This window comes from Vanessa cardui, chromosome 13 (assembly GCF_905220365.1).
Source record: "Vanessa cardui chromosome 13, ilVanCard2.1, whole genome shotgun sequence".
NCBI lineage: Eukaryota > Metazoa > Arthropoda > Insecta > Lepidoptera > Nymphalidae > Vanessa > Vanessa cardui.
This window is the reverse complement of record NC_061135.1, coordinates 889,643-903,440: the sequence shown is the minus strand read 5'-3', so window position 1 is coordinate 903,440 and position 13,798 is coordinate 889,643. Positions and strand designations below refer to the sequence as shown.

General features: G+C 33.9%; 2 protein-coding genes across 2 annotated transcripts; both read left to right on the top strand.

Annotated features, from left to right (window-relative positions):
* The first annotated feature begins 33 nt into the window (after positions 1–33).
* LOC124534848 (cytochrome b-c1 complex subunit 2, mitochondrial-like) lies at positions 34–5,293 on the top strand. Its single transcript, XM_047110874.1, has 8 exons — positions 34–330; positions 435–664; positions 956–1,244; positions 1,445–1,572; positions 1,784–1,956; positions 2,276–2,395; positions 4,494–4,661; positions 5,186–5,293. The coding sequence occupies exons 1-8, from the start codon at positions 136–138 to the stop codon at positions 5,257–5,259; spliced, it is 1,377 nt and encodes a 458-aa protein (XP_046966830.1). The 5' UTR covers positions 34–135; the 3' UTR covers positions 5,260–5,293.
* A 188-nt stretch (positions 5,294–5,481) lies between these two features.
* On the top strand, positions 5,482–7,299 carry LOC124534651. Its single transcript, XM_047110611.1, has 3 exons — positions 5,482–5,652; positions 5,724–6,103; positions 6,982–7,299. The coding sequence occupies exons 1-3, from the start codon at positions 5,622–5,624 to the stop codon at positions 7,219–7,221; spliced, it is 651 nt and encodes a 216-aa protein (XP_046966567.1). The 5' UTR covers positions 5,482–5,621; the 3' UTR covers positions 7,222–7,299.
* Positions 7,300–13,798: the final 6,499 nt, after the last annotated feature.

Genomic DNA, 13,798 nt, shown 5'->3' with positions numbered 1-13,798 from the left:
AATAGTTTTGAATCTAACTCGAGTTCCGTCAATATGATTTGACATTTCATGACAAGATTGACATTAATTTAAAAATATGAATATATTAAGGAATAGCATTACTAATATTGAAATAAGCTATTGAATTTGTATGCCATGAAGAAATTACTCTCAGTATTTTCAATCCATGTAAAGAGGCTATCAACAAGCAAGCATGACCGATCGGTCTGCGGGCATAAATGGAGTTATGGGCCGATGGAAGTACAAAGATCAGAAATGTTAAACGGTATAAAAATTGTCGCTGCAAACACTTCCGGAGCGATGATGACAGCGTGTACTATAATGTTCCAGGTTACAATGCCTTTTTTGAAAACTAGACCAATAAATTAATTTACTTGGAACGATAATTTTCTTTATCAGATTTTAGAAAAAGTACTAACTGAGCAATTCTTTAGGCTGGTTCTCGATACGAGACCTCCAACTTCCTTGGCGCTACACATTTCCTTCGCGCAGCCTCATCAGGATCCGGATGTGGTTTCACTGCCTTCTCTAAGCTACGAGTTCTACAACAACATGGCGCCTACTTGACTTGTTCTTCTGACAGACAATCTATTTCATATACATTACAATGTCCGCTATTGTATTTTTCAGAACTAAAATTTTATCTTCTGGATACTGCCGTGAGGTTACTAACATTTTTTTTGTCACAAGTTATCCTATTAGTTTTAAACATTGTATATTAATCTAATTTACTTGAAAGAGATAGGACGGTTTTTTCATTGTTAGTCTTTAACTTGATTGAGATTCATTGCCAATGAGATACTAACCTCATAAACGACTTAAACGATGTTTTGTCTCCGTCGCACCCACCAGCTGGGTTTGCACAATGCCCTAATTCACTATTATACAAATTTGATTATTTTATCCACTATAGTTTCAATTATAGTTTTATTTTGACAAATATTCCTCTTAACAGATGTTGTTATCATGACTGGGAAATATCTGATCGGAAATCATTAGTGAGGGACGATCTTGCTAGAATAAATCCAGAACAACGACTTCTAGATTTGGTTCAAAAAGCGCTCTGGGCTGGTCCAAATACGAACTCAGTTTTCTGCGAGGACGAGAGAATTGACGAAATGTCTGGAAAAATATTGAATGATTACGTAATGTGTAACTTTAAATCCAGTAATTGTTGTGTCGCGAGTGTTGGAGTGCCTTTTGAGGAAACTATGAAGCTAGCGGAACAGATCAATACCAGAAGGGTATGATTTATTTCATACTATTACCTATTGTATACAATAGACAAAACTTCGCAGTAAGTGACGAAAACTATCAAATGGTTTTTTGTAAAATATTAATTAATCCTTTGTTTTTAATTTTATAAATTATGAACGGTTAAGTCATTTGTTTTATCGTTGAACAATATAGATGACGCGCTGAAATTAATCAAAGACACTTTTAGGAAAGACCAAAATTAAAAGAATGTCCTCCGTCGAAACCTCGTGGAGGCTTTGAGTATTATGACCTGGGTTCTGGCAGTGACACGTGGATAGCGGTAGCCGTACCAAGTTGTGGAACTGATGATTTGAAGTAAATATCATGAAGACCTTTTAGCTATTACCATAATACAGTACATTTATGAGACAGGTTTTTTTAGATACCATTCACTGACTATATAAGTAGAAATTTACTTTAAGCAGAATACACTGGTTTAGCTTACATTGCTCAAAGTTGAATGTTTAGAATAATAAATTTTCGTGCTAAAATTGGTGTTGCCAAAAATTTTTTTTAACGTTTTAAGCAATCTATTCAAACACGCAATCGTGGCGGCAGCTTGCGGTGTGGACAACATGCAGCAGGGGCAGTACGATCTGAATCGAGTCCCCCAACCACCACTCGGCTTAATGACTGGGGATGATGTTTACACCAACTTTAGAGCATTCAACGTTGCATATGCAGATAGTGGAATATTCGGTAAATTTTACAAGAATCTGATTGAACATATTTGTTACAACAAAGGAGTCGTAAGTTTAAGGTAGACTATTCAGACTCGGAACTGTCAATAAATCCGGTCGAACTCCACTCAATATTTAAGTCAATACAATATTAAAGTTTGGATTTCGAATTTGATTTAGAAAAAAGTCAGTGAACGAAAAAAACCAACAACGTATCGATCTGATATTTTGTCCGCAACTCGTTCGCTTTCTCTTCAGCTTATTTATTTCATCCTACATTTGTCTGTGAACCTAATTTAAAAGCAGTTAATCTATTTCGAAACTAATATTTTTATTAGGTATTGTAGCAAAAACTAAATCAGCCACAGCCAACAGGAATGCACTCGCTGTTTCGGAGTTTCTTGCGAACGTGGGTGATTTAAATTATACACAGATCCAAGATGGAAAGAAGAGATTGCGTAAGTTTTAATAATAGTAAATCAGTCATACAGATATATTTAATTTTATGCCTATTATTATACTTTTCTTTCGAATGACTAATTAGTGATGGGAAAAAATAAAGTGAAATAACGTAAGCATAGTTTATTTATTGACAGGTTATACTAGAAAATTCCTCCGAAAATTACAGTAGTAGTAGGTTTTTCAACGATAAAGAAAGTAAAGGGTGGCAATACTTTATTTTCCCTGAAAGAAGTATAAGCTCTGTTCATACCTGGCGTAGTCGCATACGCAATGGTCCCCATTTCTGCTACCATAACTACTACGTTATGTTCAATTGACTCAATGTAATAAGGATCTTCAGCTATGTGACTAAATCGAGCGTATTCTCGATCAAATGCTTCGTAAATACCCATACGATTAAGCGGAGTACGTAATTGGAGTTTCGATCTTTTTCCGAATCGCGGTAACTTGACCTCGACTTCTTTTAAGCCAAACTCGTCTTCATCGCTCTGCAGCTTAGCAAATATATCCCTCAATGTAACTCTGTTGAAGTTACTGTAAACGTCTTCTATACTAACTTCTGGATCGGGAAATAACAGCAGCATACAGTACTTCCCGTCATTTCCATATGGTAGTTCAGTCACGGTGGCCCTCATCGCTTCCATGTGACCAGACCGCACTTTCGCTTTCATCTGCATCATGTTCACGCTACCCGTTCGGCCATCGAATGACTTTACCAACTTTAATTTGGTATGTGATACATTAAAGAGTGATGACCAATAGCCTTCGAACCATAGGACGTTGCTCGAAATAAATGAGGAATCTTTGAAATCATCGTAACTAAAGACATTATCAGAATCAGGAAAGTTGGTTTTGACTATTTGACTTGCTTGGCGAGCAGCGTTGGTTTGATCATGAAAGTCGATAGACGTGAATATTGCAAAGTAATCATTCATTAGCATTTCGATAAAATCGGTGTTTATTCGAATTTCTTTGTCGACAAAGATGTAATTTTCGTTCCAAGTTTTCACTTCACTGGTATTGACAGGGAATAGTGTATTTGTTAAGTTTTTGTATTGTTTGTTGAACTTTTCTTGATCCGTTGATATTTTAAAGGCTTTGTCGATTTGCTTCTTTGTGAAACCACTGGCACCGAATGAAATACCTGCCATCAAGTTCCATATTCCAAACGGTGCTAGAACCACTGGACCTTTCTCCTCTTGATAAGCTAACTGTATTAGAAGTAAGCTGACGTTCGTGGGTCGCGAGCTAAACTCTGGTTCCGCATAACACAATGAGACGGAAAAAAATAAAAATAATAGGACCGTTGTGTTCATCTCTTGCTGTTTAATATTGTACTGACTTATTATGATACTTAAAACGTATTCTAAACGAAAACAGTTCATCAGCTGTTTTTTTCTTCGCAAGGTTATAAGTTGTAAACCTAAATATAAACATTATACTGATAAATAGTTAATACTATTTGATACGTGAATCTTGTAATTATGTTTGGATCTTACTCGCACATATCAAAATTCATTATACTGAGAATATTCTTAGTAAAAATAGGACAATGAAAATTATATCTGTAATTAAGTACATACGTTTTACAATGTCGCAACAACAGATGATATATTAAGGATATGTAAGATGCTTTAAATTAAGTTATGAATCGTTACTATATAGCCCAGGTAACGAAGGTATTTATTGTTACCGTCTTCATGACTTTCTGTTTGGCCTAAAGGTTGACTGGTAGAGAATGCCTTGAGGCATTAAGTCCGCCTTTTGTCTCAACTTATGTTGTTGGTCAATAAAGTATAAAAAAAAGGTAAAATAAAAATAATATGTACTGTATTTATTATTTTTATTTCGTGAAATTTTGCCTTCGTTGACTGTGCTAATAAGCGATGTTGGAGATTGGACGATTTAATTTGCAAGACTTGTTGATCTCTCATTATGAGTCCTCATAACATTTTTATATGTATATCTATTACAAAATTCGACGGCCGTCACCTACTAGTCACGACTTATACTTGATATTGCTATAAATATCCTTACGTGTACATAAACTTTTACATTCATTATATTAATAAGATTTATATTTTACTTTTTCAGAACTAAGCCTTGCGCTTCACGAAGAGGACTGTGTGAAGGTTTCAGAAAGTCTTGCTTTACAGTTAGCCAACAACGTTCAGATAGATAGTGTAGATACTTCTTTCAGTATGATTGAAGCGATTAGTCTTGACGAAATTAAAGCTACGGCAACATGTTTGTCGGCGAAGTGTTAGTATATTTTAGACAGGGCTATTTTACTAGAAAATAAATATGTATGTTTAGTCGTACCAAAAAACAAGGTAAGGGTTGTCTTCTCACACATACTCAATTGATACAATGTATTAAGGTTGAACTTCATTCAGAAGGCGTTGGTCTGGTCGTGATTTTTTGATATACCACTGAGCAAGCACTGTCCAACTGTCGAAATAAGTCATCTCATAATTTTATTAAATTTTAAGTATAAAAAAATAAGTCATAGGTATATGTACTTCAGTTTATTATATTTAAAAGTCTTAACTGTTCAACTATGCGGTTGTTAGATATATTAATGGCAGAAAAAGTAATCTATATGCATATGCTATTCTAGCCCAAAATGAGCAATATGTCAGTTGATTTGTTCATAATCAGTTTAAAGAACAAACATCCATTCATCTATTCAAACTTGCGTATTTATAATATTAAAATGCATTATACAAATAAGATTAACAAAATAATAATAGATACGATAAAATTAAGAATAACTATTTTTTCAGGTGATGAAATGGCAGTCGCAATAGTGGGTGACCTTGGTGTTGTTCCAACTGACCAAGAAATTTTTAAACGATAAAGTTTGAAAATGGGTTTATCATATTTCATTAATGTTTTTGCTGTTTAAAATAAATAGAGTATTGTTCTAATCGTAGACTATTATTTCTTAACCTCAAAAAAAAAAATGATTATCGCATGATATTCTGTGATTCTCATTTAGTCAATTTTTAATTAGGCTGTATGTTGTAATACCAAGGCTTCCACAGAGGCTAAATAAAAAAAATTAAGCTGTCTAATCTAAATCGTCAATGTCACCTTATACTATATTGAAGTTGAGGTTATCTTGAAAATAAATTAGATTTAACGTTTATAATAAATATAGATTAATGGATTGCTAAAATAATGTATTTATAAACATAGAATTTAACAAAGAATTAAAATATGATGAACTCGATTCAAAATTCCGTAAAATGTACGTAACTTTGAAGGTATGGTGCTCTTTTTATTTTATTTAATTTATCGGGATTTTTAATTACGTTACAGATTTACGGTTGATAAACTTGAAGACAGCTCTGAACACGTTGAAAGAATGCAGACCAGCGCCAACCGTGTCTACGACAAAGTTGGATTTAATATCCAAAGCAAAAACTATAAATTTCACCCCACATAGCATCATTTTCGACATTAAGGACAAGCCTACACAGTCTAGAAAGCAGCAAGATCCATTATCCTACATACCAATAGTAAATCCCCGATCTATTCTACCTATAATCGACACTAACTGGAGAAAAGATGAAATTGCACTGCCAGCTATACATCAAGAAGAGAAGTTAGCAGTTCGTTTAATTGTTATTCGGAGGAAAAAGATGAAGAAGCACCAGAGAAGGAAGCTATGGAAGAGGATGAGGCATCGTTGGGCCAGGGTGTGTAGTATATTGTCTATTAATATGAGTAAAGAGGCTTACAATAGTAATATATGATTGTAACAGCCTGTAAATTTCCCACTGCTGGGATAAGGCCTTCTCTAGCATTAAGAGGGGTTGGAACATATTCCACCACCCTGTTCCAATACAGGTTGGTGGAATGCACATGTGGCAGAATTTTGATGAAATTAGACACATGCATGTGTTTCCTCACGATGTTTTCCTTCACCCCCAAGCACGAGATGAATTATAATCACAAATTAAGCACTTATATAGTGGTGCTTGCCTGGATTTGAACTCGCAATCATAGGTTAAAATGCACGAGTTCTAACCACTAGGCCATCTCAGCTATCGGCCTATATGATTGATTTGTCATAAATTTTATAACTTATGAAGATAGTACTCAACAAAACCACATTTATTGTAGGTTTACTAGGTGGTAGTACTTTATCAAGGCTTATCTGAAAGGTTCCACTCACTTTTTACGTATACATAAATAAATAATAATAATACATACATTTATAAATAATAATAATAAGTATTACATATACATTAATAAATAATAATAATAAATAAATATGGAACAACATCACATACATTACTCTGATCCCAATATAAGTAGCTAAAGCACTTGTGTTATGGAAAATCAGAAGTAACAATGGTACCACAAACACCCAGACCCAAGATAACATAGAAAATTAATAAATTTTCTACATAGAATCGGCCAGGAATCGAACCCGGGACTTCAGAGTGGCGTACCCATAAACCGGTGTACACACTACTCAACTACGGAGGTCGTTAAGATTGGAATCAGAGTAATGTATGTGATGTTGTCCAACATTTATATTAATAATGTCGTCAAATATGTGAACTTTCAGGTGAAAAAGAACCGTCGTATCAAGAAAGAGAAGATATTTCAAAACGAACTGCTGGCTATGATAAAGCAGGCGAACGCATTCTCCGCTGAGCAGTATTTAGCCAGTAAGTTAGAGAAAGCCAACCACACTCCGTTGCCAACTCGCTGGCGACACAAACGTCTCCCGGACTTCATCATCAGACAGCTTCTGGGGATTGATAAGAAAATTAACTATAAACACAGTGACGTGTACAAAGCTTAATTTTGCTTTAAATCGTGTTTTATTAGAATATTTGTAAGGAATTATGATGTAGATGAATAAATTTTGTTTTTCAAATTGTTTTTGAGTTTTCATAGTATATTTTTGGAGCAAAGTTCTTTTATAGAGCTTGCAGTCTTTAAGGTAACACTGTGAACTGGCAGAAATCATCACATAAGCAAGTACTGCTATTCTCCAGATGACATTTTCTTCTCTTTCTCTCTACATATATAGTTGTATAAAAAATATTTAAACTATCTTTTGTGTTCTTGTCTTAACCTTAATGGGAGTTTTATACAATTGTATTTGTGTTTCCTTAATTAGTTATTTTAGATAAAATAGTTAAAATTAAGACAGGAACAGTTTAAGTTTATCTTGAGTACTTGGGTAGGATAGGGTTCTGAGGTTATTGTCCTGTTTATTTAAATTACTTTCATCTAGATTGACAACTTTAGTTTTTGCAAAATATAAAAAAAAAAATCTTTTTCATTTATCAACACACAAGCATGTGATTGTAACATTCGCCAAACCCTTCCACTATAAGCAATGATGATTTCTAAATCATAATTATGAAAAAAGAATACTGGGAAAATGATAAAGGCTTATTTAATAATACAAGAATATAGTATAAATGTATATAATGATTCTGTATATGTAATTAAGATCCCTTTAAACAGTTTCATTACAGATTCAATATAGATAATATAATTATATACCACATTCTTGCCTTCTGTCATGTCCATAAACATACTGCTACAAATACAATATTAAGCCCATTACACAATGAAAAAAATAAGGTATAAGAGATAAGGAATAAGGAATAAGGAAAAAGGAAAAAGGAATAAGGAATAGCACAGCAACAAAAACACAATAGGCGATAGGCTACATTTATCAACCAATCACAGCGCTTGAATACCTACCTGCTACTAGTTACGTGCTGCTGTTAGTTTTACGACACTTCGTTGAAAAAATGCCTTGCGATTGACTGGCTATAGGAAATAAGAAACAAATTTCCACCGCGACCGAAATTTTATTCTTTTTTTTTATTTATTATTCCTTATTTTTGAATTATGAATTGATTAACGGCAGCTACTGCTTGATGCCATCGCTGTATTCCGCTATTCCTTATTTCTTGTTCCTTATTCCTTATCTCTAATATCTTTTTTTTTACATTGTGTAATGCGCTTTAAGCGATACATAATATTTATTCTGAATTACTATTGTTTTTACTTACATATTACTGAACTAAAAACTATTAAATTAGGATAGATCATAGTCGTAAAATACCTACTAAGTGCGAAATATGTTTACTGAAGAATAAATATAAATAAAATTTGAACAAAAAGAAAAACCGACTTCAAACAAAACACTATCTTAATGAATATGTACTAAAAAGTAATTAAAATAATTGCGTATTGAACATATTTTTAGAGTCCTCCTAAGTAAAATGAAATGAAAAATATTAGACTACTTAAAAGTCGATTTACGATTATATAACGTAGTTATAATTATTGTTATATTTGGAGCCGGTGTCAGCCACGGTGCCCTTGCCCCAACAATCAAAAGAGAGAAGCGATACGAGTCCCTTGATTGATCCAGTATATTATTGTATAAAAGGTAATTTGTAAAAAACATATTTGTTAAAGTATTTTCTTGATTTTTTGATAGATATACTATAGGGTTTTCTTGGCTGACACCGACTCCAAATATAGCAATAATTATAACAACATTATATAATCATAAATCGACTTTTAAATAGTCTAATATTTTTAGTACATATTCATTAAGATAGTGTTTTGTTTGAAGTCGGTTTTTCTTTTTGTTAAAATTTTATTTATTTTTTGATTTTAAGTGAAGCTGATGTAGACTAACTATTTTTTCTTAATATGGATAGATTAAGCGTGTCGTTTATATTAATCAGAAACTACTTCGGGGACAATTTCAAAATAAACTTTCGAATAAAGCAAAAATAGACTTTCGAAAATGCGGCTTTAATACGCCATGCGGCATAAACTACAAGGTACTATCGAAAGAGCTGTAATCGACATCGGTAAAAAAACTTTGCAAAAGAGCTAATATATGTCGTACATTATATGGCATCACATCATATGCATAAAATTTGATTAAAGACAGTAAGAAATTCTGCCCCAAAACGCACCCTAACTGTAAGCCGTTTAGGAGTACCATCACTACATAGTATAAAACAAAGTCACTTTCTCTGTCCCTATATCTTTAAATCTACGCAACGGATTTTGATGCGGTTTTTTTTAAAAGATAGTGTGATTCAAGGGGAAGGTTTGTGTATATAAAACATGAACAATATAGTAAAGAAACACTGATAATTTTAGAAGTTTGCGATGTGATGTCGTATATAAACAAATTCTGTAGTATATTTAGTATCAGTATTGCACCCGTGCGAAGCCGGGCTGGGTAGCTAGTTGATTATAATATTCGACTATGATAATTACATAAACATAACCACATTACGGAAGGTGACTCAAATATCCAAATAACCTATAAATAAAAGATTCGACCGAGTATCGCTAACGTGCTCCTCAGAATTGTTCCGTTCCCTTCCGTTCCGTTACTTTGTCATGGATCCTGTGCTCAGAACCTTACCAAACTTTCACCAAATTACCCTTGAAGTATATATTTTATAATAAAAAAAGAATTAGCAAAATTGGTTAACGTGATTTTCAGTTATTCACCTATTTGTCGCGCATATACATAATGCAAATTTAAGACTTATGTCGTTTTCACATGGATACCATAATCGGAAAAAAAATAAAAAAAATGGGACCCCACGGGAAGCACTACCTTTCAAACAAAAAAAAATTTATCAAAATCGGTCCACCCAGTGAAAAGTTATGAGGTAACAAACATAAAAAAATACAGACGAATTGATAACCTCCTACTTTTTGAAGTCGGTTGAAAAAGGTAGAAAGGCTAATATCTGAAATCACACTGAGAAACGACATCTGTTGGGCTAAGAAGAAAATGCATTTTATAGTAAGTAACGAGATGGAAAATAATAACAATTATAAAATCTTTAAAAAGTGTTCAGTAGCTTGCGGGTTTAACCCAGGCAAGCACCACTGAATATTTATGTGTGCTCGGCGGTGAAAGAAAACATCGTGAGGAAACCCGCATGTGTCTAATTTTATAAGAAATCTGCCACATCTGTATTCTACCAACCCGCATTGGAGCAGCGTGGTAGAATGTGTTGCCTACTCCTCAAAGGGAGAGGAGGCTTTAGCCCAGCTGTGGGAAATTTATAGGCTGTTATTGTTGCATTTGTTGTTGTAATCTTACTATACGAGTGGTGATAATTGCTTATTTCGAGTGCACAAAACAATTAAAATAAAGTCATTTTCGCTTATTCATTCAACCACTAGATTAACATGAAATAACATATAAATAGTCTACGATTTACGGTAGGTACATTCATTTAAATACGAACTGTCGAAGACATAAATCAAAATTACAAAAATAGAAATCAGAGCTGACATCAACCTCTGTTGAAAAAAAATTCCACCAAAGACATAGACACCGACTTAGTGGCAACATTGGGATACTCTGCTTCTCCAAATTCCACAGTTGCACGTTGGTTACCCACCGTCGATGTACTTGCACGAGCAGAAGGTATTAAGGCTAAAAAAAAAAAATAATACAATATTAAAATTAAAACATACTACTTTTCGCTCTTCCTCGTGATACAGCATTTGATAAACAGAGTGATCGTGGGTAAAGTTAGAAAAAGGCCTTTGTCCTTCCTTACCAACAATACTTTTCAAACATGGTTCAGTTTTTAGCCATTAAAGGCTATTTTATTTATTGATGCGAAACACATTTGTAAAGTTTCCGTGACTCCAAACGACATGACGTTCTCTAACCCCTCTCCGTTGCCGCACGCTTCTCCCTAGAATATGTGGAGCGGGGGCACTATTTACTTCGTCGCTATTTATTATCAACAACAACAACAGCTTATAAATTCCCACTGCTGGGCTAAACGCCTCCTCTCCCTTTGAGGAGAAGGATTGGAACATATTCCACCAAGCTGTTCCAATGCGAGTTGGTGGAATACACATGTGGCAGAATTTCTATGAAATTTGTCACATGCAGGTTTCCTCACTATGTTTTCCTTCACCGCAGAGCACGAGATGAATTATAAAGATAAATTAAGCACATGAAACAGCGGTGCTTGCCTGGGTTTGAACCCGCAATCATCGGTTGAGATGCACGCGTTCTAACCACTGGGCCATCTCGACTCGACCAACTCGATTTATTATCATAGTGCACAGATTTTTTTACAGACATGTTTTTTTACACTATTTTACTGGTGTAGGTGTAGGTAATGAAATTCTTAAATTTTATTAATTCTTTAGTAACAAACGAATTCAAGATTCACACTTTTTTAAAATATACAATTACAATACAAAGGATATCATTACAATAAAATAATCTATGAGTTTGTCCACCGATAATGAAATACGTTTTCTTAAACAATCAAAAATGTTTTAATTTATTTCAAAACATTTACTTCGCTACAAGCGCAAAACCAAATGAAATAGTAAGAGAACGAAAATTTTTCTCAAGTATAAAAAGCTGGCAAATCGTTTGAGCTGAATTTCTTTTGTTATTCTTATAGCGAAATCTGCAATGCAGAGTTAAGTAGGCAATCTCAAAATTTTGTTTTGCCGTATTCATCACAGACGGGAAGGAACGCAAATTAAAATAATATCAGGACAGCGGGTGGTCTTAGTGTTAGCGAGTAGCGATATTTTATATTAAGAGTTTGCTATTGCATACTTATGCACGATATTCTTTCCTGCACAGTAGGTTACCGTAGGTAGTGTTCCTTAAAATTGACATACATCGATTAGCACGATTATTAACTTATTTATTAAATTAATTGTCATTTCTTCTTTTTTAGTTGTTCTTCTCATTAGTTATATTTTCTGAATTGTTATAAGTATATGATTCTGTAATCAGATACAACATCAACTATGGATGTTCATTTTCTGTATATTAATATTTCAATTTTTAAATGTCACAAGGTCGAGTACAAAGCTGATGTATAAAAATTTACTATAACTTCTATCCTTTTTGAGCATTAGTGCTCTCCTTCGTTTAGCGGCTAGTTTGTAAAGCCTCCGAATTCGAGGCCGGGCCGTACCAATAAAAAATTTAGTGATTATTTTCTAGAATATCTATTGACCTATCGGATTAAAATCTTTGGATGTATGTATGTACTACTTGTGGTCTATTTATGTATCTATCTGTTTGTTTTTCGTTATTCCGGTTGCAGTAACTGTTTCTCTTTCATTAACTAGTGACAAAAGTAGATAGTCGTATGTGTCAGTGATGGGAAAATGCGGTTTTAGTAGATAGTTCCAAAACTTATGTCGAGACATAGCTTTCACTAAGCATAGCATAATATAATGGCTCTATTTTATTTCTTATTAATCGCTAGCACTGGCACCTCAAGTATATTTGGGTCGAACGCTCGCGTTGCTTAATTTTTTGCTTTATGATAAACTTCTTAATTACTGATTCGACGTCTTGTTGACACAGATTAATGGCCGCCTGAGATGTTTGCTTTTCGTTTTTATAACATCTGTCTTTGATGCTTTAAGAATTATCTTTGTCAGGGTAGAAGATTGTTCTGATTAACATCCTCTAATTTGTATTTTTGGATTTTTTTTAATTGCTTTTTATATTATTTGTAGTTAATTTTTGCCAACGATTTTTTTTCGTGCAATTCTCGTTTTCCTAGTCACGCTTAGAATATGTCAAACCAATTAAAAAACATTAAATTGTCTATACCTACCTATTTCTTTAATTATGAATCATAATAATAGGTTGGGGAAAAAGTTTCTTCGTATTTTATATGAAAATTCAAAAAGTTTTTTTTATAGTTTATTTACATTTGACTAAAGTATGTAGGTGCCATTTTGTTCCATAACTTTTTGCCATCTTGTTGATAGTGACATGATCCCATTGCTGTAAAAATTTTGGGGCTTCTGATCGAAAAACTGCGACAAGTGGTTTTGCCAGTCCTCTCGTGATGTTAACCTGACACTGCCTAAGGAATTCTGCAGAGACCGAAACAGATGAAAATCTGAATGTGCAAGGTCAGGACTATACGGCGGATGCATTAATACCTCCCAGCCAAACTCTTGTAATTTTTGTTGAGTGGCTAAAGATGTGTGAGGTCTAGCGTTGTCATGGTGAAAAACCACACCCCTTCTGTTGATCAATTCTGGCCGCTTTCTCTCAATTTCTTGCTTCAATCTCATGAATTGTTCGCAATACAGTTCTAAATCGATGGTCCTGCCGGGCGGTAACAGCTCATAATGAATGATGCCCTTCCAATCCCACCATACACACAGCATTACCTTGTTGCGAGTTAATCCGGGTTTTGCCACAGTCTGTGAAGCTTGACCGGCCTTTGACCACGATCTTTTTCGCACGTTCTTGTCGTATGTGATCCACTTTTCATCACCAGTTATCAGCTTCTTCAAAAATGGTTCGGTTTCATTACGTCGTAATAAAGAATCACAAATGAGTACACGGTTCA

Bases quoted from the DNA above. Each gene is read 5' to 3' on its own strand.
- LOC124534651 (XM_047110611.1), top strand. From the start codon at position 5,622: ATGATGAACTCGATTCAAAATTCCGTAAAAT. The intron at 5,653-5,723 runs GTACGTAACTTT...ATTACGTTACAG, and splicing joins GATTCAAAATTCCGTAAAAT to ATTTACGGTTGATAAACTTG. The intron at 6,104-6,981 runs GTGTGTAGTATA...GTGAACTTTCAG, and splicing joins TGAGGCATCGTTGGGCCAGG to GTGAAAAAGAACCGTCGTAT.
- LOC124534848 (XM_047110874.1), top strand. From the start codon at position 136: ATGAAGAAATTACTCTCAGTATTTTCAATCCATGTAAAGAGGCTATCA. The intron at 1,573-1,783 runs GTAAATATCATG...TAACGTTTTAAG, and splicing joins TGTGGAACTGATGATTTGAA to CAATCTATTCAAACACGCAA. The intron at 1,957-2,275 runs GTAAATTTTACA...TATTTTTATTAG, and splicing joins TGCAGATAGTGGAATATTCG to GTATTGTAGCAAAAACTAAA.